At 53.7% G+C, this 20,407-nt stretch overlaps 1 protein-coding gene across 4 annotated transcripts in view; it reads right to left on the reverse strand.

The window, feature by feature from the left end:
• Positions 1–1,218: 1,218 nt before the first annotated feature.
• The window catches only part of LOC133343175 (semaphorin-6A-like), a 160,027-nt gene continuing 140,838 nt past the window's right edge, over positions 1,219–20,407 (reverse strand). For 2 of the 4 annotated variants that reach the window (XM_061552651.1, XM_061552720.1), the window contains exons 17-19: positions 19,902–19,925; positions 16,844–16,999; positions 1,219–9,063 (exon numbers count right to left, since the gene is read on the reverse strand). In XM_061552651.1, the coding sequence (XP_061408635.1) occupies positions 7,247–9,063; positions 16,844–16,999; positions 19,902–19,925 (1,997 nt within the window). In that variant the 3' untranslated portion in view covers positions 1,219–7,246. The remainder of the gene's footprint in view (positions 9,064–16,843; positions 17,000–19,901; positions 19,926–20,407) is intronic. The other 2 variants (XM_061552804.1, XM_061552889.1) reach the window with 2 other exon arrangements.

Consider the following 20,407-nt stretch of genomic DNA (forward strand, 5'->3'; position numbering starts at 1 on the left):
CTGCAGAACGTACAACATGTTTGCAATCGGCAGGAGTAAAGTTGGACTTACGAACAGATCGACTTACGAACAGACCTCTGGAACCGAACTCGTTCGTAAGTAGAGGAGGCCCTGTATTCTGCAAAAAGATGAGGTGTTTGATACAGGAATTCTCACCGTGAGCGTGAAAGATTGGTTTCTGGGAAAACCCGCGACTACCCAGTAGTGTGGAGTGTTTTGCTAATAATAATAAGAATAATATGCAACAATGATGACGTCGACGATAATGTTTCGTATCATATATATAAAAAAACTAATTCCAGTCACGTGGGTTTAGTGCATCTAATCACAATTTAGTTCCATCACATGTCTTGTTTCCCTCCCCTCCTCGAAATATTCACGATCTCTGTACAAGTAATAATAATATTAATAATAACTTTGAACGTAAAACACTATTGCAGTAGTCAGATATGTACAGTTAAATACACTTTTACAAGTCAACGATTTGCTCATTTCTTCTTGCACGCGCACGCTCGCTCTCAATATTTTTTTTCTCGTGAAAGTCCAGAGTGGCTTGCCCCCTACACAGCCTTCTTTCAACAGCAACAAAAGCAGTGAGCCACTCGACTGAAATCACTTTTTTTTCTCTCTCTCATATTCCCCTCGTTAAGTCCCTGGCTTTTGTGATTCCCTTCCTCCTTCCAACCCTAGGCTAACGCATATTTTTTTTCTCAACGAAGAGCTCCCTAATATGTCCGTAATTTTTATTGTCTTTTTTTTGTTACATCTCACGGTGTGTTTCATTTTTTACGTAAAAATATCTTCACAAATCTTCCCAAGTTGGCCTTCTGCCTACCTCCCTGCCTCCCTCCCTCCTACCCTCCCCCATCTGTCGACAGGGGGGGAAACAAAGGAACAACCCTACAATCTTGAGAACAAAGCAGAAAAATAAGTGGCGCATCTTGAGGAATCGACGCAGCACCACTCACTCGCCCACCTTCTCCACCAACACCCACGATTCACCGTTTTACACCCAAAACCACGGCGCCTCGCTGCTCCAAGCCCCCTCTGGCTTTTCGAGTGCATCACAGCCACTTTTATTCTGCCCAGCCATAGCGTGACCCACGTCGTCAGTTAAGAGCTGCATTGTGTGTGGTGGTTTTTTTGTGGTTTTTTTTCGCAGCCGTCACGAGTTTTCATTAGCTGGTGCTGCTTCATCGTTTTTTGTTTGTTAAATACGTTTGGAGTGGGGGGGGGGGGGGGGAGAGAGAGAACGCTACATAACTAAATTTGTAATTACAGTTGCTTAGGCTCGTAGTTGTATAATAGGGCCTGAAACAAAACGCACCACACACGGACACACCAGAACACCCCACACGAACACCACACACACCACACACACCACAACACACTACACGAACACCACACCACACATCACACACACCACACAAACCACACACACTACACGAACACCACACATCACACAAATCACACACACCAGAACACACTACACGAACACCACACACACCACACATCACACCACACAACAAACCGCATCTTAAAATTCCATGCACTAACTCTCGCTCTCTCTCTCCCTTCCCACGGACACACACACAAAAACAGAGAAACTCGGCAGCGTTCTGGGGCCCAGCTTTTGTCGCTGGTAGGAACGAGGGGTGGGAGGGTGGGTGGCTGAGTAGGTGGCTGAGTGGGTGGCTGAGTAGGTGGCCTCCTCTCTTTCTCAATATTCATTTCTACTGGATGAATCCGATGAGCTATGAAGCGCTTTTTCTTTTTAGTCGGCCGGGCTTCTCCGCCCCTCCGACAAGCCGCTGACTTTGAGTGAAGAAGAGAGAGAGAGGGGAGGGGGGGGGGCACGTGAGGAATTGGCCATTTCTCCTTTGTGTGTTCGATTCTTTCCCTTTGACCTCCCCCACCACCACCACCACCACCAGAGGAACGCCGGTGGGGGGGGGGGGGGGTATTGCTGACGTGTACTCGGGCTAACATAGGGGTAACGTTGGGGTAACGGCCTTCGCTTCCTTCTCTCTGCCTGAGTTAGACGGGGGGGGTAAATATTCTCTCCGGCTTGTATGTATGTCTGTCTGTGTGTGAACTTTTTTTCGCACCGTACGTAGCGGGGACAATTAGTCCTCAATGTAGTCTATTGGTGTTGCGTATAGTAGTAGTGTATCATAGTGGAGTGTGTAGTATTGTGCGGTGTATAGTAATAGTTTAGTGTGTATTAGTAGTGTATAGTAGTAGTGTATAGTTCTGTAGTGTGTAGCATTGTTTAGTGTATAGTAGTAGTGTATAGTGTAGTTTATAGTAGTAGTGTAGTGTATAGTGCAGTGTAGAGCGGTGTAGTGTGTAGTGTAGTGTATAGTGTAGTGTGTAGTAGTGTAGTGTATAGTGCAGTGTAGAGTGTAGTGTAGTGTATAGTAGTAGTGTATAGTGTAGTGTATAGTAGTAGTGTATAGTCGTAGTGTATAGTGTAGTGTATTGTAGTGTAGTGTATAGTGTAGTGTATAGTAGTGTAGTGTATAGTGTAGTGCATAATAGTGGAGTGTATAGTGTAGTGTATAGCAGTATAGTGTATAGTGTAGTGTGTAGTGTATAGTAGTAGTGTGTAGTGTACAGTAGTAGTGTAGAGTGGTGTGTAGTAGTGTGTAGTCTATAGTGTAGTGTATAGTGTAGTGTATAGCTGTAGTGTAGTGTATAGTGCAGTGTATAGTGTAGTGTATAGTGCAGTGTATAGTAGTATAGTGTATAGCAGTGTAGTGTATAGTGTAGTGTATAGTAGGGTGCATACACATGAATGTCGAACTTGTTTTACACCGTACGTAGCCAGCCGTGCTGAACCGGAGCGGCGGCGCGGGGTGGTGGGGGGGGGGGTGACAACTAAAGCACGGCAAGAAGAATAACAATGTGTAGATGAATGAGTTCCACAAGAACTCCGGTAGACTTCCTCGAGGAGGAGGAGGAGGATGCCCCGGACCGCTCCACGTTCGCTCCGCGTCGACCCGTCGACAACACGCGGCTTGTGGTCGACACTCAAACCGATTTTTTTTTGGTCGTCGTTTTCTTTTATGACTTTTGTTCCCCCGACCGCCACGAGCCGAGCCGTGCGGGGTCGTTATTTTGTTTTCCACTGCACAAACCGAGCCGTGCCACCGCGTGTGCCCTCCCCCCCTCTCTCTATCTATCTGCCCATCAGAGGTCGCAACCGGCCGGGTACGGGTACCCGTTTGCGACCCTGGTGCGGCCGGGTAAGGGTAGGCCGTGAGTCACTGGTGAGTAACTGTTTGTCACTCATTTCGGGTAGGGTACGGGTACGGGTAGGCCGTGAGTCACTGGTGAGTAACTGTTTGTCACTCATTTCCCAACGTCTTGTCTCTTCTCACAATTCAAGTTCCTAGAATCAACCCACCCGCGCCTGCAACATGGCTTCATCCCAGAGGTCGCAATCGGGTACCCGGTACCCGTACCCTACCCGTACCCGGCCGGGTACGGGTAGGGTACGGGTACGGCCGGGTACGGATACAGGTACCCGTTTGCGACCCTGGTGCGGCCGGGTACGGGTAAGGAATCAAAACCGGTTTGCGACCTCTGCTGCCCATACGTTGTGGTCTCGCGGACCCGATGTGACGCTGGAGAAGCGAAACAGAATGGGTTACCGCCCCCGCTCTCTGCGGTATCATCTCATCCTCTTTCCCCCAAGGGCACCGATCTCCCACCCCCACCCCTCCAACTGTTCCGTGAAAAATAATAATAATTTATCTCTCACTGGGTTTCCAATTTCCCCCCCTTTTTTGCACGCTCAATTAAGTGCTGTTTGAACGCGTGTGTGTATATATATATAAAATGAACGCGATTGTAAATTTGATCTGACGAATAGAATATAAAAAACGATGTCATTACCATTAAAAAAAAAATTATTGCCGCCCGACACGAGAACAAACAAACTATTTACACGTCCAAAATTGTGTTTGCTTAAGGATGAAAGTGTTACGGATGCCGTGGATTATGATTATTTGTTGCTGTTGTTGTTGAATAATGTAACCCGTGACCAATTTTAGCCCAGTGTCAACAACATCTGGGAATTCAGCAGCAATTGTTGAACAAGCCCGGTCTGGAATGCCAATAAGACGACCACACACATTTGTGGCGGCCACTTAAACTGTCGTGACATCTGACCCGCTGTCTTCACGCCTTTGAAGGAGGAACGCACGAGGCCCACCCTGCGTCTGAAGAGACAATTGAGTAGGATAACAACATCTAAAGTTACATCTTTAATCTTCTGCTATTAATCCATACCAAAAGAATAATCCTTTCCGACCAGTGGGCGGTTATTAGGAATCGCGTCTGTTCATCGCACCAATTAATTACGTGGAGTGAAAACATAATTGGTCTAATTTTAGTTGTTGTTGTTGTTTTACCACATTCTTAAGAGAATACTTTCCACGAGGGATGCGGTTCCCAAAGTTGAGATCGATACAAAATAAAATCTGGACGATATTTTGGGGGGGGGCGGGCAGCCCGAATTTAGTTCGTTTCGGATTGTTTCCGAAAGTGTGACGTCACAGGAAGTGACGTCACTGCCCCGTTTGCCTTCCCACCAAAGGTGGAGGCCACGTGGCACCGGGCCGTCGTCGATGTCGCTCGCTCGAGGACACGCGTTGCATTTTGACGCGAGCCATCGCAGCGTCAGAAAGACTATCGGAAGTTGTCGTGAAAATAAAAAAAACATAATGTAACATTCTCCCTATAATTGGAAACCCAGTGACTCTCGTATTTATTGCTTGGGGCCTACGGGGGGAGGAGAATAAAACACAACGCAAAAAATCTTGCGACGTCTCACACGCCAATTTCCCAGCTCGCTCTTGCGCTCCCACAGTCGCACTTGAGATGCCTTCTGCTGTGAAGTTGTGTTCTGTTGTTGGGGTGAGTGGTGGTGGTGGCGCTGGTGGCAGGGGTGAGTGGTGGGGGGATTGCTTGTAGGAGTGGGAAGTCAGGAAATATTTTTTGTCCCACACAGACCAAAAAAATAAATAAATCCATACTTTTTTCCATCCTTGGAAATCTCACGGTTGTCATCCGCACGGTACTCCAACTCTCTCTCGCTCGCTCGCTCGGAGAGGGTCTGTCTGGCTGCATTGTTCTGCTGTAAGTGGAACACAAACGGCGATGGTGATCGCCGTCACAATGGGACGTACAGCCTTCCACGCATCGCGCATTTCCCCCTCGCATTCTCAATCCCACGGACCTCACCCTCGTTTGTCCGACCGACCACCGACCAACCATCCGACCGTCCGTCCGTCCGAGCGAGTGAGCTGAGACGGGGCAAGCGGCGGGGGCCATTAACCGCGAGGCCTTCTCCCGCGACACCGATTCGTACTTTTTGAGTGGCCGCTGGCCTGGCGGGGTTTGGTACAAGCTCCCGATGGCCGACTGGTGCGGGAACGTCTCCACGTGGTGCCACCACCGCCTCCCCTCGGCTGCGCCTCCTCGCCACCGACCCACCCACCACCTCATCTTCATCATCTCCATCATCTTCATCACCGTCGCCGCCGCCGCCACCACCACCACCATTCCGCTCGTCACCCACGATATGTGGCGATGACCGCAGGCAGGCTCCCCCCGCCCATTGATTGGTTGGCTGTGACGGGTGGTAATTTGAAGATGAATCAATGAGAAAGAACAACACTGGTTGAGGTCTCGTTACGCGAGCGCCACCGCCTCTGCCGTGTAGAAGAATTTGATTGTTTATGATGATTATGACTATTACTGCTGCGACGATGGTTTTACCCATGAAAGGCTCCAAGATTCCCACGGCTCTCTGTTTTAGGAGGGGGGGGGGCGAGTGGGGGGGGGGGCGTCAATGACCGCTGTTGTAGGTGATTCCAATCGAGTCGGAAGCCATGCATTGTCGCGCTGCTTCTGTTACATTGAAAGTGGGGAGGGGGGGGCAGGCCTGGGGGGTTGTGTTCACTGGCAAGAGAGGGGGTGGGAACACGCAATGCCGGAGGATGGACTCGGATCCCGACAGCACGTGGCTCCGGACCGTAGACAGCCCCAACGGGAATGTGGAGTGAGATCTCGTCGGCCTGCCGAGTCAGCTGAATGGTGGCCCGTCCAGCTGGGAGATCAACTGATGGTCCAGCTTGGAGATCAGCTGATCGTCCAGCTTGGAGATCAGCTGATCGTCCAGCTTGGAGATCAGCTGATCGTCCATCTTGGAAATCAGCTGATCGTACAGCTGAGAGATCAGCTGATCATCCAGCTGAGAGATCAGCTGATCGTCCAGCTGAGAGACTGGCTGATCGTCCAGCTGAGAGATTGGCTGATCGTCCAGCTGGGAGACCAGCTGATCGTCCAGCAGGGAGATCAGCTGATCGTCCAGCTTAGAGATCAGCTTATCATCCAGCTGGGAGATCTGCTGATCGTCCAGCTGAGAGACCGGCTGATTGTCCAGCTGAGAGATCAGCTGATTATCCAGCTTGGAGATCAGCTGATCGTACAGGTTGGAGATCAGCTGATCGTCCAGCTGAGAGATCAGCTGATCGTCAGGTGGGCTGATCGTCACGCTCCATGCCCAGTGGCTGATCGCCAGGGAAGGCGGCGGTGGTGGCGTCGGAAGCCACGCCCTTGGATGAGTTTCCAGCGGACCAGGCCCAGAGTCAGAATCTTTACTTGTCCGGGAAAAATCCGATGAGCTCCGAAGCTCTTTTTGTTCTCACTTCACTTACAGATGACCGCTGGTAGAGCCACGGTCTTGAAAAGAAAAACCACCAACGAATGAATTTCACTTTGCGAACGTGCGGCGGGAGTAGCGTTTTACAACGGCGGTATTATCTCAAAGGACTCACGTCCAAAGTACTGGGGCGGGAGGGGGGGAACAACAGGGGTGGGGGAGCAGGGGGGGCAGTGGGGAGCACGACGGCCTCCTTCAGTCTCTCGCTAACGGCTCGACGCGTCTCCACGCTCGATCGAGCGTCGGGGAAGTCGAGCCAACGGGCAGCTCGTGACTAAGTCCTGGCGACCGGCAGTCGCCACCACCATCGCCACCCCCACCGGCGTCAGCGGCGGCGCCGGTGGCACGGCCGCCAAACCATTCTCGTAGGTGCCAACCACCTCGGTCCCAGCGTCCACCATCCCTCCCCCACCACCCCCGCCGATCCTAACGCAGGCCGCGCCATCGTCCTCCCGTCGAGACAAATCCCCGGGGGTACATCACCACCACCCTCACCGCCGCGCGCCGGCACTCTCAGACGCAGGGTGCCGCCTTCGCCGCTGCCCCGGGCTTGGGCGGCACGTCCGGCTTCACCGAGTGGGAGCGCTTCACGCCCGCGTTGGTGCGCGGCATCAGGCCGACCGGCGGCAGCGCGCCGCCGCAGCCGCCGCCGCCGGAGAAGCTCGACTGGCGCGCCAGGAGGCTGTGCTGGGGCTGGGGCGCGGTGGCGGTGGCGCCGAAGCAGCGCGCCTGCGGCAGCGCGAACCCGGCGTGCGCCGACGGCGCCGACGACGATGCCGGCGACGGCGCCGTGCCCGGTTGCACCGAGTCGACCCGCGCCGGCGGGGTCGGGGGGGCGGCGTCGTCGTCGGGAGACTCCCGGCCCCTGGCGAGGTCCGACGGCGGCGGCTGCGCCGCTTGCGCCGCTTGCGCCGCCTGCGCCTTGGGGTTGCGGCAGGCGGAGGGGGCGGCCAGGCCACGCTGCAGCGAGCCGGCGCCGTGATGGACGCCGGCGCGCGGCTTCTTCTTGTCGGCGCTGGCGGCGGCGGCGGACGGCGGAGGCTGCGGCTCGAGCGGCGCCTTCACGCCCGGCGGCGCCGGCAGGCTGTTGCGCGCCGGCGCCGACGTCACCGCGGCCGAAGACGACGACGTGGAGGACGAAGTGGAGGACGAGGAGGAGCAGGACGTGGGCAGGCGGGCGTCGCGGCCGCTGGCGCCCACCTTGAGCAGCAGCGACTGCTCTTCGAAGAAGGCCAGCACCTCATCCAGCTTGTCCATGGCGCCGCCTCCGCCTCCATGTCCCCTGGGCTCGCGCTGGTGCCCGCTGCTGTTGGTGTGACTGTAGCTGCTGAGGTGGTGCGGGCCTTGCTCCGACAGGATGTGGGGCACGCCCGACGCCGGGCTCATGGGCAGGCCCTGCACGTACGCCATCTCCGCTATGGACGGTTGCTGCGGGTGGCGCTGCTGCTGCTGCTGCAGCTGTAGCTGTAGCTGCTGCTGGTCGTTATGTTGGTGGTGGTGGTGATGCCCGTGGTTGTTGTGGTGGTGGCCGTGGTGACCTCCGTGGTGATCGTGGTGAGCGTGGTGAGCGTGGTGAGGGTGGTGGTGACCGCTGTTGTGGTGCTGCTGCTGCTGGTGCTGGCCGAGCAGCGCGGCGGCGGCGGCGTTCTTGCCGGCCGCGTTCTTCAGGTTCCGCTCCTGCTCCCAGCAGTCGCGCCGGGCCTGGTTGCAGCAGTTCTTGAGCGGCAGCACCGGCGTCGCGTCCGGCGTCGGCAGCCCGGCCGCCAGCTCCGTCTGGATCTGCTCGGCGCCGCCGAGCCCGCCGACGCCGCCCGCCGAGCCCAGGCCCCCGTTGGGCATCATCAGCATCATCTCGGTCGCCATCGCGATGGCGGTCGCGTGGGACAGCGGCGGCGTCGGAGGCCCGGCCAGCGGCACGATGCCGCCGCCACCGCCGCCGCCGTCGTGTTTGCCGCACGGCTCCAGCCCGGGGCTGTAGCTGTTGAGGCGCGCCAGCGTGGCGTGGGTCTCCATGCCGTACGACGAGCCCAGGTCTCCGCCGCCGCCGCCGCCGCCGTCGCCGCCGCCGCCGGCCGCTCGGAGCTTCTTGGCCGCGGCGGCCTTCTTGCAGCGGAGGGAGAGGAAGTGCGGGGACGAGGAGGAGGAGGAGGGCGACGACGAGGAGGAGGAGGAGGCGCAGACGGCGCCGCCTTCACCGCAGAGGCAGTAGACGGTGACGCCCGACAGCGCCGCGCCCAGCACGAAGGCCACCACGACGCAGAGCGCCAGGATCGTCACGTCCACCGACTTGTCCGAGAAGAGGGAGCCTAGGTGGTTGCCACTCACGAAGCCTGCGACGGGTGTGGTGGTGGTTGTGGTGGTTGTGGTGGTTGTTGTGGTGGTTGTTGTGGTGATGGTTGTGGTGGTGGTTGTGGTGGTCGTAGTCGTGGTTGGTTGTGGCGGCAGTGGTTGTGGTGGTTGTGGTGATTGTGGTGTGCGGGGGGGGAGGTAGAGGGTGTAAGGGAGTTGCAGGTGGTTTGAACGGTCGCAGGCGGCGAGGGTTAGAGGTTAACGTCCGGGGTCAGAGGTTAGGTAACGACGCATTGGTTAACTTCGACTTACCGGTGAGCGAGCTGTGACAACGACGATGATGGGCGCGTTGAACGCTCGCTCACACGCGGCAAATTAATGCGTTCGGTTGCGTTGGGTGGTGGAGGGTTTTTTTACGGCTTAGATTTGGCCTGAACATTCCGTGGCCAAACTTCAAAAAAAAAATCTGTGACGCATCAATTAATTTAATCATCCACGAGTTTCGATCGTTCAGCTTAACAATGCACGCATCAAATCACGCGTGGGGTTATTCACGTTTTGTTCTTTCAAAACATATCGCTACGTGAAGAATACAGGGACTCTCTACTTACGAATATTCGACCTACGAATTTTCAGAGATACGTACAAACCTGCCTGTACGTCCAGTTGCCTGTACGGACCGAGAGTCGTAAGTTAAACTGCCGTGCCATAGATGGCAGTGATGGCATCTACATCTGCAGAACGTGAAGAACCAGTGGCATCTACATCTGCAGAACGTGAAGAACCAGTGGCATCTACATCTACAGAACGTGAAGAACCAGTGGCATCTACATCTGCAGAACGTGAAGAACCAGTGGCATCTACATCTGCAGAATATGAAGAACCAGTGCCATCTACATCTGCAGAACGTGAAGAACCAGTGGCATCTACATCTGCAGAATATGAAGAACCAGTGGCATCTACATCTGCAGAACGTGAAGAACCAGTGGCATCTACGTCTGCAGAATATGAAGAACCAGTGGCATCTACATCTGCAGAACGTGAAGAACCAGTGGCATCTACATCTGCAGAACGTGAAGAACCAGTGGCATCTACATCTGCAGAATATGAAGAACCAGTGCCATCTACATCTGCAGAACGTGAAGAACCAGTGGCATCTACATCTGCAGAATATGAAGAACCAGTGGCATCTACATCTGCAGAACGTGAAGAACCAGTGGCATCTACATCTGCAGAACGTGAAGAACCAGTGGCATCTGCATCTGCAGGAGATTATACAACTGGTAATGCCATTCACCGTGTTTAGTGTACACACCGTACACGGGAGTAAAAGTTGGACTTACGAACAAATCGACTTACGAACAGTACCTCTGGAACCTAACTCGTTCGTAAGTAGAGGAGTCCCTGTACACGTCACGTGGGTCCCTGCAGCCACTAGAGGCCGCTATATCCTCGGTTATGTAAACACAGAAAAAAACACTGATCCTCGAAACGAAATCACAGTTGGATCAGGACGAGATGTCTTTGCAACAACAACAACAGTGGACAAACAAGTTTTCAATTTTGATTTAAAAAAACTTGAACATTCCTCCGGCGTACCTATAAAGCAAAGCGCGTGGTCATACGCACAGGTTATACTGGTTAAAAAAAAGTATTCATCTTAAATTAAAACGAACACACGTGCACACACTCACACACACATCATAGGCGCTGCCCAGGTTTCCCATCGCTTCAGCTGGATATAAGAACACCTCATTTAAGCGACGCGTCCTTACATTACGCCGCAGTTTCTTGCGACACTGCCATCGGCGGCGGTGCAAAAGGACAGATAATAAAACGCCAAACGCGTTCAGGCAAAACCACAAACTATTTTAATTTCAGCGGGTGAGGTGCACTGAGCAATGTGACTCATCATCATCATCGCGTGGGAAATTCATAGCGGTCGGACACTCGCAATGGCGCTGAACGCGTGACGTTGATTCTGAATGTGGACGGGAAAGAGCGGAGGACCCGGAGGAAAATCCACGTGACCACGGAGGGAGGGGGGGAGAGGAAGAGAGAAGGAGGGAGAAAACACACAAACCTCAAGTACACAACAAGCCGTCACAGGGGTCGGTATCGAAGCCGCGACCGTCCTGCAGACCAGGCGAGGTAGTCAACATCTCACCACCGCGACATTTCCCCGCGGCGCACGCACGCACGCACGCACGCGAAGCGCACGGCAAACAGTGTGTCGCGTCGTCGAGGGAGGAGGAAAGGGCTCGGGGAGGTTTGGGCTTTCGGTTCGAGGAATGCGCGGACTGGAGAGAGGAGGAGGCACGTTGAGAAAGGGGGCTTCTGTGCGAAGCATTGGAGGCGGCTGAGTGAGCGGAGAGAGAGAGCGACGGTGCAGGTAAAGTGGAAAGTTGCCAAGGAGGAGGACGATTTGTAGATTGAGAACTCACTTCTCGATTGAAACACTCTCACTTTCCGTAGAACTGCTTTTTGTGTTTAGTTTGCTGTCCCTCGCTGCCCTCCCCCCCAACGGGACCCCCCGATTCGCCACGTGCGGTGCGGCGATAGGAGTTCAACATAACATGCATACGTACGCACGTACAAGAACACCTGGGGGTCAGGTCGGGCCAATCCCATCGACGTTTAACGTTCTCTGCTATTGTTTAGAAACATTTGCGATAGAATTGTAATTTCTGGGGGGAGGTGGGGTGGGGGGGTCAATGACCTGGGCCCCGTTTAAAAAAAATTTGATGGCTACCCTGCACCCCACCCTCCACCACTGCATCCCGAAGGTGGGAAACCCTCCACCAGAACCCCTTACAAGCCCCGCCCACCAGCGTGTGGGCGGGGCTTGTAAGTCCGGCGGGACTCACGCGTGGGCGACTCAACGGCGCGTGATTTCGTCACCTCTCCGACTAATTTTCGCCGGACAACCGGAGGTGTTGGTGAAGGTCTAGGACCGGTTCCGATCGGAATCGCTTGCCAGCGGCGTTGGCCCTTGCCACCCCCGGGGTATCGAACCCGTGCCACCAGGCTCGCGGTCAATAAAACTCGACGCGCTCGTCAGTGACGCTGCGGCCTTAAAAGGAAGAAAGAAAATAACAACACATGACAGACGTTTCGGGCAATGGCCCTTCTTCATAGCACACGAAGAAGGGCAATTGCCCGAACTGTCATATGTTCTTTTTTACTTTTAAGGGCGCACACGCACGCACACACACACGCATGCACACACACACGCACGCACGCACACACACACGCATGCACACACACACGCACACACACACGCACGCACGCGCGTGCTCGGGGTTATTATCGACAAACTTGTTGAGGATGTTCTAGTTGTTGGTCAAGCGAAGGGGGCTGGGCGTGCCAACTTTACCCGAGGCGCTACCACCATGGCAGGAGACAATTCCACATTCCCATGGGCAGCGAGTGGATTTTTGCGTAATTTTGTTGTTGTTATTTGGCCCGCGCGCGATTGCTGCGTGGGAGGATTTGACAAAAACAGACGGAGGCGAGAAGGCAAATGCGCAGTTGCAGGTGGAGGTGCAGGTGCAGGTGGAGGTGCAGGTGGAGGTGCAGGAAGCAGACAACAGCAGGCTCAGGCAGTGCTGGTGGGGAGGGGTGGCGCTCGAGATAGCGGCAATGACTTGAAGATGGTGGTGGGGGGGGGGGGGCACACAGGTGGAGATGACGCCGCAATGCACAGCATGCTGCCAATAGTGCAATACCCACACACACACACGCGCATGCAGGCGCACGTACACAGGCAGACATACACATGTAGACGGGTAGAGACAAAGATAAAGATCCCCTCCCCACCGTATAGCCTCAACAGACTGTTGGGGCAAGTGCTGTCAGCGAGTAGCTTTCGTGGAAACCTCCACCGCCCGACAAAAGTCGACCGAAGTGGTGTGCGCACAACGCGTCGGACGCTTTCGGCTCGCTCATCCGGGAGGGAGGGGAGGGGGAGCCGGGCGGCTTTGAAGATTTTTGTTGTTGTAAAATCGACTTCGTTGTTTTACAGCCGTAATGAGGCTACAAACAGACTGCGAGCGAATTTCCGGGGCGTGCGGACATGAGGCAAATCACGCCTAAGCTGGCATCGCTCGGTCCGCGGGGGGGGGGGGGGGGGGGGCGCCCCCCCTCCCCCCCGATTCGGGGTTTTCGCTTGGACCAAATATGGGCAGAGGCACGCCCTTTAGGTGCAACGCTTCGCTAACTTCTCTACTTACGAACATTTGACTTACGAACTTTGAGAGATACTAATAAACCCTGTCCGTCTGGTCAAGTTGCCTGTTCGGATTGAGAGTCGTAAGTTCAACCGCCGCACAATAGATGGCAGTGGTGGCATCTACATCTGCAGAACATGAAGAACCAGTGGCATCTACATCTGTAGAACGTGAAGAACCAGTGGCATCTACATCTGCAGAACATGAAGAACCAGTGGCATCTACATCTGTAGAACGTGAAGAACCAGTGGCATCTACATCTGCAGAACATGAAGAACCAGTGGCATCTACATCTGTAGAACGTGTAGAACCAGTGGCATCTATATCTGTAGAACGTGTAGAACCAGTGGCATCTACATCTGTAGAACGTGTAGAACCAGTGGCATCTACATCTGCAGAACATGAAGAACCAGTGGCATCTACATCTGTAGAACGTGTAGAACCAGTGGCATCTACATCTGTAGAACGTGTAGAACCAGTGGCATCTACATCTGCAGAACATGAAGAACCAGTGGCATCTACGTATACAGAACGTGAATAACCAATGGCATCTGCATCTGTAGAACGTGAAGAACCAATGGCATCTGCATCTGTAGAACGTGAAGAACCAGTGGTATCTACATCGGCAGAACGTGAAGAACCAGTGGCATCTACATCTACAGAACATGAAGAACCAATGGCATCTACATCTGCAGAATGTGAAGAACCAATGGCATCTGCATCTGTAGAACGTGAAGAACCGGTGCCATCTACATCTGTAGAACGTGTAGAACCAGTGGCATCTACATCTGCAGAACATGGAGAACCAGTGGCATCTACATCTGTAGAACGTGTAGAACCAGTGGCATCTACATCTGTAGAACGTGTAGAACCAGTGGCATCTACATCTGCAGAACATGGAGAACCAGTGGCATCTACATCTGTAGAACGTGTAGAACCAGTGGCATCTACATTTGTAGAACGTGTAGAACCAGTGACATCTACATCTGCAGAACATGAGGAACCAGTGGCATCTACGTCTACAGAACGTGAAGAACCAATGGCATCTGCATCTGTAGAACGTGAAGAACCAGTGGTATCTACATCTGCAGAACGTGAAGAACCAGTGGCATCTACATCTTTAGAATGTGAAGAACCAGTGGCATCTACATCTGCAGAATGTGAAGAACCAATGGCATCTACGTCTACAGAACGTGAAGAACCAGTGGCATCTACATCTGCAGAAGATCGTGGGTTCGATCTTGTCTCTGACCGCCTGCTGTATATTTGGTGTTTGCAATGTCTCTCTCTCTCTCGTGGATTTTTCTCCGGGTCCTCCGGGTTTTCCCCTCCACATTTCGAATCAACGTCACGCGTTTTAGAGTATTTGGCTGATATAAATTTCCCCACGATGCTGATGATGAGCCCGCTCCACTGAGCTATCATTCATGATGGCCAGGGCGTAGCTCAGTAGGCCCCTACTTGGTAAAATTAACAAATATATATATTTTTTAACAGTTTTAATATAACTGGGATTTATTTTTTCGTTTAAAGGCCGCACAGTGCTCTGGACAAAAACTAAATGTGCTGAGGTTTGTGTTGTGGTTGACTGTTGTTGTGCACCGCTGCCAATGCAGCGGCGGCAGCAGCAGCAGCAGCGGCAGTAGTAGCGGTAGCAGCAGCAGTAGCAGCGGCAGCAGCAGCAGTAGTATCAGCAACAGCAGTAGCAGCAACAGCAGCAGCAGTAGTATCAGCAACAGCAGTAGCAGCAACAGAAGTAGCAGCAGCAGTAGTAGCGGCAGCAGTAACAGCAGCGGTAGCAGCAACAACAGTAGCAGCAGTAGCAGCAGTAGCAATAGCAGTAGTAGCAGCAGTAGCAGCAACAGCAGTAGCAGCAGTAGCAATAGCAGCAGAAGTAGCAGCAACAGCAGTAGCAGCAGCAGTCGTAGCAGCAGTCGCAGCAACAGCAGTAGCAGCAGCAGTAGCAGCAGTAGCAACAACAGCAGCAGTAGCAGCAGCAGTAGCAGCAGCAGTAGCAGCAGCAGCAGTAGTAGCAGCAGCAGCAGTAGTAGCAGCAGCAGCAGTACTAGCAGCAGCAGCAGTACTAGCAGCAGCAGCAGTAGTAGCAGCAGAAGCAGTAGTAGCAGCAGCAGCAGCAGTAGTAGTAGCAGCAGCAGCAGTAGTAGCAGCAGCAGCAGTAGCAGCAGCAGCAGTAGTAGCAGCAGCAGCAGTAGTAGCAGCAGCAGCAGTAGTAGCAGCAGCAGGGGAGCGGTGTGACCATTGACGAGAGCCCTGAGCAATCCCCCCCACCCCACCCCCCTTGCATGACCCATCACTGAAACACCACGGCAAGTACCGGACGAAGCAAAAACACTCGGGCAGCGCCTCGGCCCCATGCATGTGCACGTGCAAAGCAACGCGGGACAAACCAACGCCTCTCCCGCTCCACGCCTCGCGTGACCGTCCAATCGGTGGCCGTGCCTACGGATCGACTGGCCTCGCCGCCACCGCGGGAATGTGGAGTTTCCACCGCCGGTTCGGGGCTGCGGCGAACATGGAAATTTGTCGCGCGGTAGGGGGGGGAAAGGCGTTGTTTGTTTGTTAGAGCCGCGCGGTGGTCCAATGAGCGTTGGAAGCGATCGCGGTGAAATCAAGATTTTCGGTCCCCCCCCACCCTACCCCTCCACCCCGGGGCTGTGGGCGATTGTGATCGTAGCCGTCCACTCTTCATTCATTCGTTCATTCATTTGAGCCGATGTCATCCTTCACATTTATCGGAGAGTGTGTGCGGGTCGCAATCAGTTGGCGAAGTGTCGTGGGCATGGGCCCCGGTCCAGTTGCACAGCCTGCACCACTAGGCCCTATGTTTGTCTACGGGTCTCTGTGGAAGTCTACGGGTCTCTATGGAAGTCGACGGGTCTCTATGGAAGTCTGCGGGTCTCTATGGAAGTCTGTGGGTCTCTATGGAAGTCTACGGGTCTTTATGGAAGTCTACGGGTCTCTATGCGAGTCTGTAGCCCGGCGCTGGTCCGCTTATGGCTCATGGCACCCGCAAGCATATGAGCAGCTGCGCCCACTCACGAAGCGGCAACCACAGCCCTCAAAAGCCTGTCATAGGCCTCAAAAGCCTGTCATAGGCCTCAACAGCCTCGCGTAGACCCCCCCCCCACCATAGACTCACACAGAGACCCATAGCCGAAGCCACAGACTAGCAACTGAGACCCGTGCATGTACACATGAGAGTATAGAGGTGGTGGCTTGGAGAAGGCTTGGGCCTACGTGTTGGAATTTTGATTTTAATATTTCGTGACCGCAGGAATTAACATTCTTGGTTCTTTCGGTAAAGCGACGTAGATAGAAAATAAAATAAAAACAATTATTAAAATAAAAAAATGCTTTTAGACTTTTCAATTCATCATTTATATATTTTTTGTTTTATTAAATTTTATAATTGTACTATTTTTTTAAATAATATTTTTTCCATTGAATTTCATACCTACGTGACTTTACCGAACAAACCAGGAACACTACGTGTTGGAGGTGTGAGCGTCTCTCTCCCTCCTCTCCCTCCTCTCTCCGCTAAGGCGCTTGAACCGAGCCCTTCCCTCCTTACCCTCCTTGGCGCCCGGCGGGTGTTGCCTCTCTGCCGACACGGCCGGCACGTGCCCCGCGGTGATGCGGGGGGGGGCGGCCGTGGCGGGCGCGGCCCCCCCGGCCCCCCCAGACCCCCCGGCCCTCGGCGTGGGGGGCGGCTGCTGCTGGGCAGAGTCTGCGGCGAGGTCAAGAGTTGAGACGCGCGGGGGGGGGGGGTGCCCGGGTGGGGCGGGGGTCAAGGGTCAACGCGGGAACACTTCACGAAGGGAGGTCACGTGGTCGCCGAGTTGAGGATTTGCTTTTTTCACATATCCAAGCGCAGACCAGGAGTTTCATCCAATCAGATGTTATTGGGGGGGGGGGGGGGGTGTAGGAGGTTAGTGTCAGGGTTTTGGAGTTAAGGTTTAGGGTTTGGCGTTTGGGGTCAGGGTGCGGAGTAGTCACGGTGTTAGGGTTCTGGTTAGGGTTTTGGGATTGAAGTTAGGAGTCGAGGGTTAGGAGTTAGGGTTGAAGATTTGGAGTGTAGAGTTTCGGTTTTTGTGAGTGTTTAGGTTTTTGTCAGGGTGCATGGTCAGGAGTTAAGGTTTGGGGTTGAGGCTTAGGGATTCGGAGTTAAGGCTTAGTGGTTGAGGTTTTGGCTCAGCCAATCATCCCCATAGGTCGATAAAATTCGCACTACTTTGTGGGCAAGTCAACATTGGCTGTCCTATGGAGTAACTCACCCCCGCCATAGGAATGTGGAATTTCCACCACATTCCCAGGGGAAGCAAACAGGAAACGCGCTTTGCGTGGCTGCTCCTTTAGAGCAAGAATAATCACTGACCTTAACAATAATAATCACTGACTTTAAAAATAATAATAATAATCTCACTATACCCAATTGATTTTACAATGACTTTTCATCACCATTTTGTTGCCAGATAAAAGGGTAATAAAACAATTGTCATATTTTTTTACTGGCAAATTAGGTTTCAATGGTGTAAATGCGTACCCCGAGCTCTCATACTCTGGTGGTGCATTGTCTTTGAGTTGTGCGCCTTTTGGCGTCATATGGTCCAACACCATGTGAGACTAGGCTCTAAGGAAAGCTGTCTCGGGTGTGGACCAATCAACTTCAAGCACAGTGCATACATTATCAGAGTTATGTTTTTTGTTTGTATTACGACTGCAGGTATTGTGGTCTATGCAAACATGGCTCCTTGTAAAAAAAGGTGTCAGTTTTGTTGCCAGATTAAAGGGTAAAAAAACAATTACCGACTTTTCATCAAGCAAACGGTGGGGGTGATCTTCACTAATTTTCAGAGCGGGGGGTGGGGGGGGGCACTTTCGCCAATAAGACATCATCATTGTGAGGAGGGACCGCCACACATTTGAAACTATTGGGGCTTTCACGGCAATAGGGGGACCGCCAGTAGCCCCGCAGGGCCTTGCAATGAAGAACACCGACTTAAGACTCTCGTTGTCGTACGGGCCAACCCTTCTGGTCTCTATTAACGTCTACGGGTCTGCACGCAAGTCAATGGGTCTCTACGCATCTCTACGGCATGCAATAGACAGCGGCAGACCCCAAGCAGAGAGGAGGAGGTAGGGAGGGGAGCGGAGAGGGAAGCGGAGAGGAGCGGGTCGCTCCTGCGTTTGTTGTGGACGTGGAGCGGTGTCGAGCCGGTGATTGATGGACGGTTATTGACTGCGCGACCTCGCATCTGGGGCTGGCGGAGCGAGAGGCGGGCGGAATCGGGAACACGCGAACGCGCCCCCCCCGCGCGAAATATTACGGCGGCGAGAAGGAATATAAATTGGAAAAGAAAGGGAAAATATTAATTCGGTGGCTTGACCCGGGGGCGGGAGAGGTTGGTTTAGCGGGGCGGGCAGAGAACACGCGCCCTTGATTTTTCAGCGCTCTCCCGAAATTAATTTAATAGCGTTCTCTGTTATTGCACCGGAAGCATCTCACTTGGGCCTCGGCGCTCCTGGAAATATTTATTCCCGTGTAAAATAATAAAATAAAATCTGTGCGGGCGGTAACGTACGTACACGCACGTTTACGTACGTAGGGGGGGGGGGGGGCACGTGCGTTCCGGACGCGGTTAGAACCGCGGTTCGTGGGGTCCGTCGGGGCGCGTCGACGGTATAATTTCAGGATGCGACGCTCTTGTCGGAGCGTCACTTTTACCCAGGCGACTTTTTCGCAAATGGCGTTCTCGCAACTTTTCGTGCGGTACCAGCCAAGGGTCGGCACCCACCCACGTACCGTGAAACCTCTTTCGCGTCGTACGTGGCCGACCGTGCGGATCGCTCGTTTCCGAGGGCCGCTTCAGGGTCGCTCGACCGCGGTGCGCTCCACGTTCGAGAACTCCGCATCAGAATAATTGTGGTGGGCACTTTCAAACGACCACCACCGACACCACCGCCACGTGGCGCTGGTGGCTGTGGTGGTCGTTTGAAATTCGTTGTCGTTCGCCCCTCTCCACCACCCGACGAAGCCGAATTAAATGTCAAGCCGTCACTGGCTTCGGCACACCGCCGCCGGCAATGTTGGAGGAGCGCGATCCACGCGCCGGATCGAACGACTGGCACGGGGGACGCTTTGCCGGTAGTCGCAACCAGCGCCGCCAGAATTGCGAGCATCTCGGCCGTTGGCTACATCTAAATACGGAGCCGCGTTTGCTCCCAACTGCTTTGCGGAGAATTGGACGCGTAATGAAGGAAAATCTGAGCGGCGGACCCCAGGCATTGCTTTTGCAGATGAAGAGTATTCATTTCAGCGGCAGCGGCAGCGTTAGTGGCGGGTGCGCTAAGAAACAATCCGACAAAGGCGCATTTTGTAAAATAATAATGATAAAAATGTAATTCGAAAAATTTCTTGTTACTTTTTCTTGTAAATAATACAAAAAATCGTGATTGTATTTTATATATATTTGTCAGATTAAACGTGGCAGCTCGAATTTTGTTCTATTATTATTATTAGGCGCGATTTGTCGGGATGCCTGCCGATGGCACCTCGGCGCAGCGAACAAACAGAAGCCCACACAAAGGCTCAGGGGCCTGGGAGGGAGGAAGGCAAAAGAATGGCTCACCATTTATTGCCACGAAGCCTTCGGCTGTAAAACACACACACGCACACACGCGCGCACGCACACGTACACACACACGTACACACACACACACGCACACCAACACACACGTACACACACGTACACACACAGGCACACGCACACACACACGTACACACACACGCACACACACACGTACACACACACGCACACGCACGCACACACACACACGTACGCACACACGCACAGGCATGCACACGCACACACACGTACACACACACGCACAGGCATGCACACGCACACAAAGTCGCGTGCACACACGCACAAAAACACACACACGCACACATGCACACACGCACGCACACGCACACACACACAAACACACACGCTTAAACACGTGCGTTTCCGCACCCGGCGTTACGATTCACAACATAGTTCCGTGTTTAGGCCACGTACTGACGCGGAAACGAGTAGCGCGTTGTTAGAGCCCTCCACCACCCAGCCGACACAGCCAAACAAATGTTCCCGGT

This window comes from Lethenteron reissneri, chromosome 1, assembly GCF_015708825.2.
Source record: "Lethenteron reissneri isolate LAM-NWPU_2019-01 chromosome 1, ASM1570882v1, whole genome shotgun sequence".
Lineage (NCBI taxonomy): Eukaryota > Metazoa > Chordata > Hyperoartia > Petromyzontiformes > Petromyzontidae > Lethenteron > Lethenteron reissneri.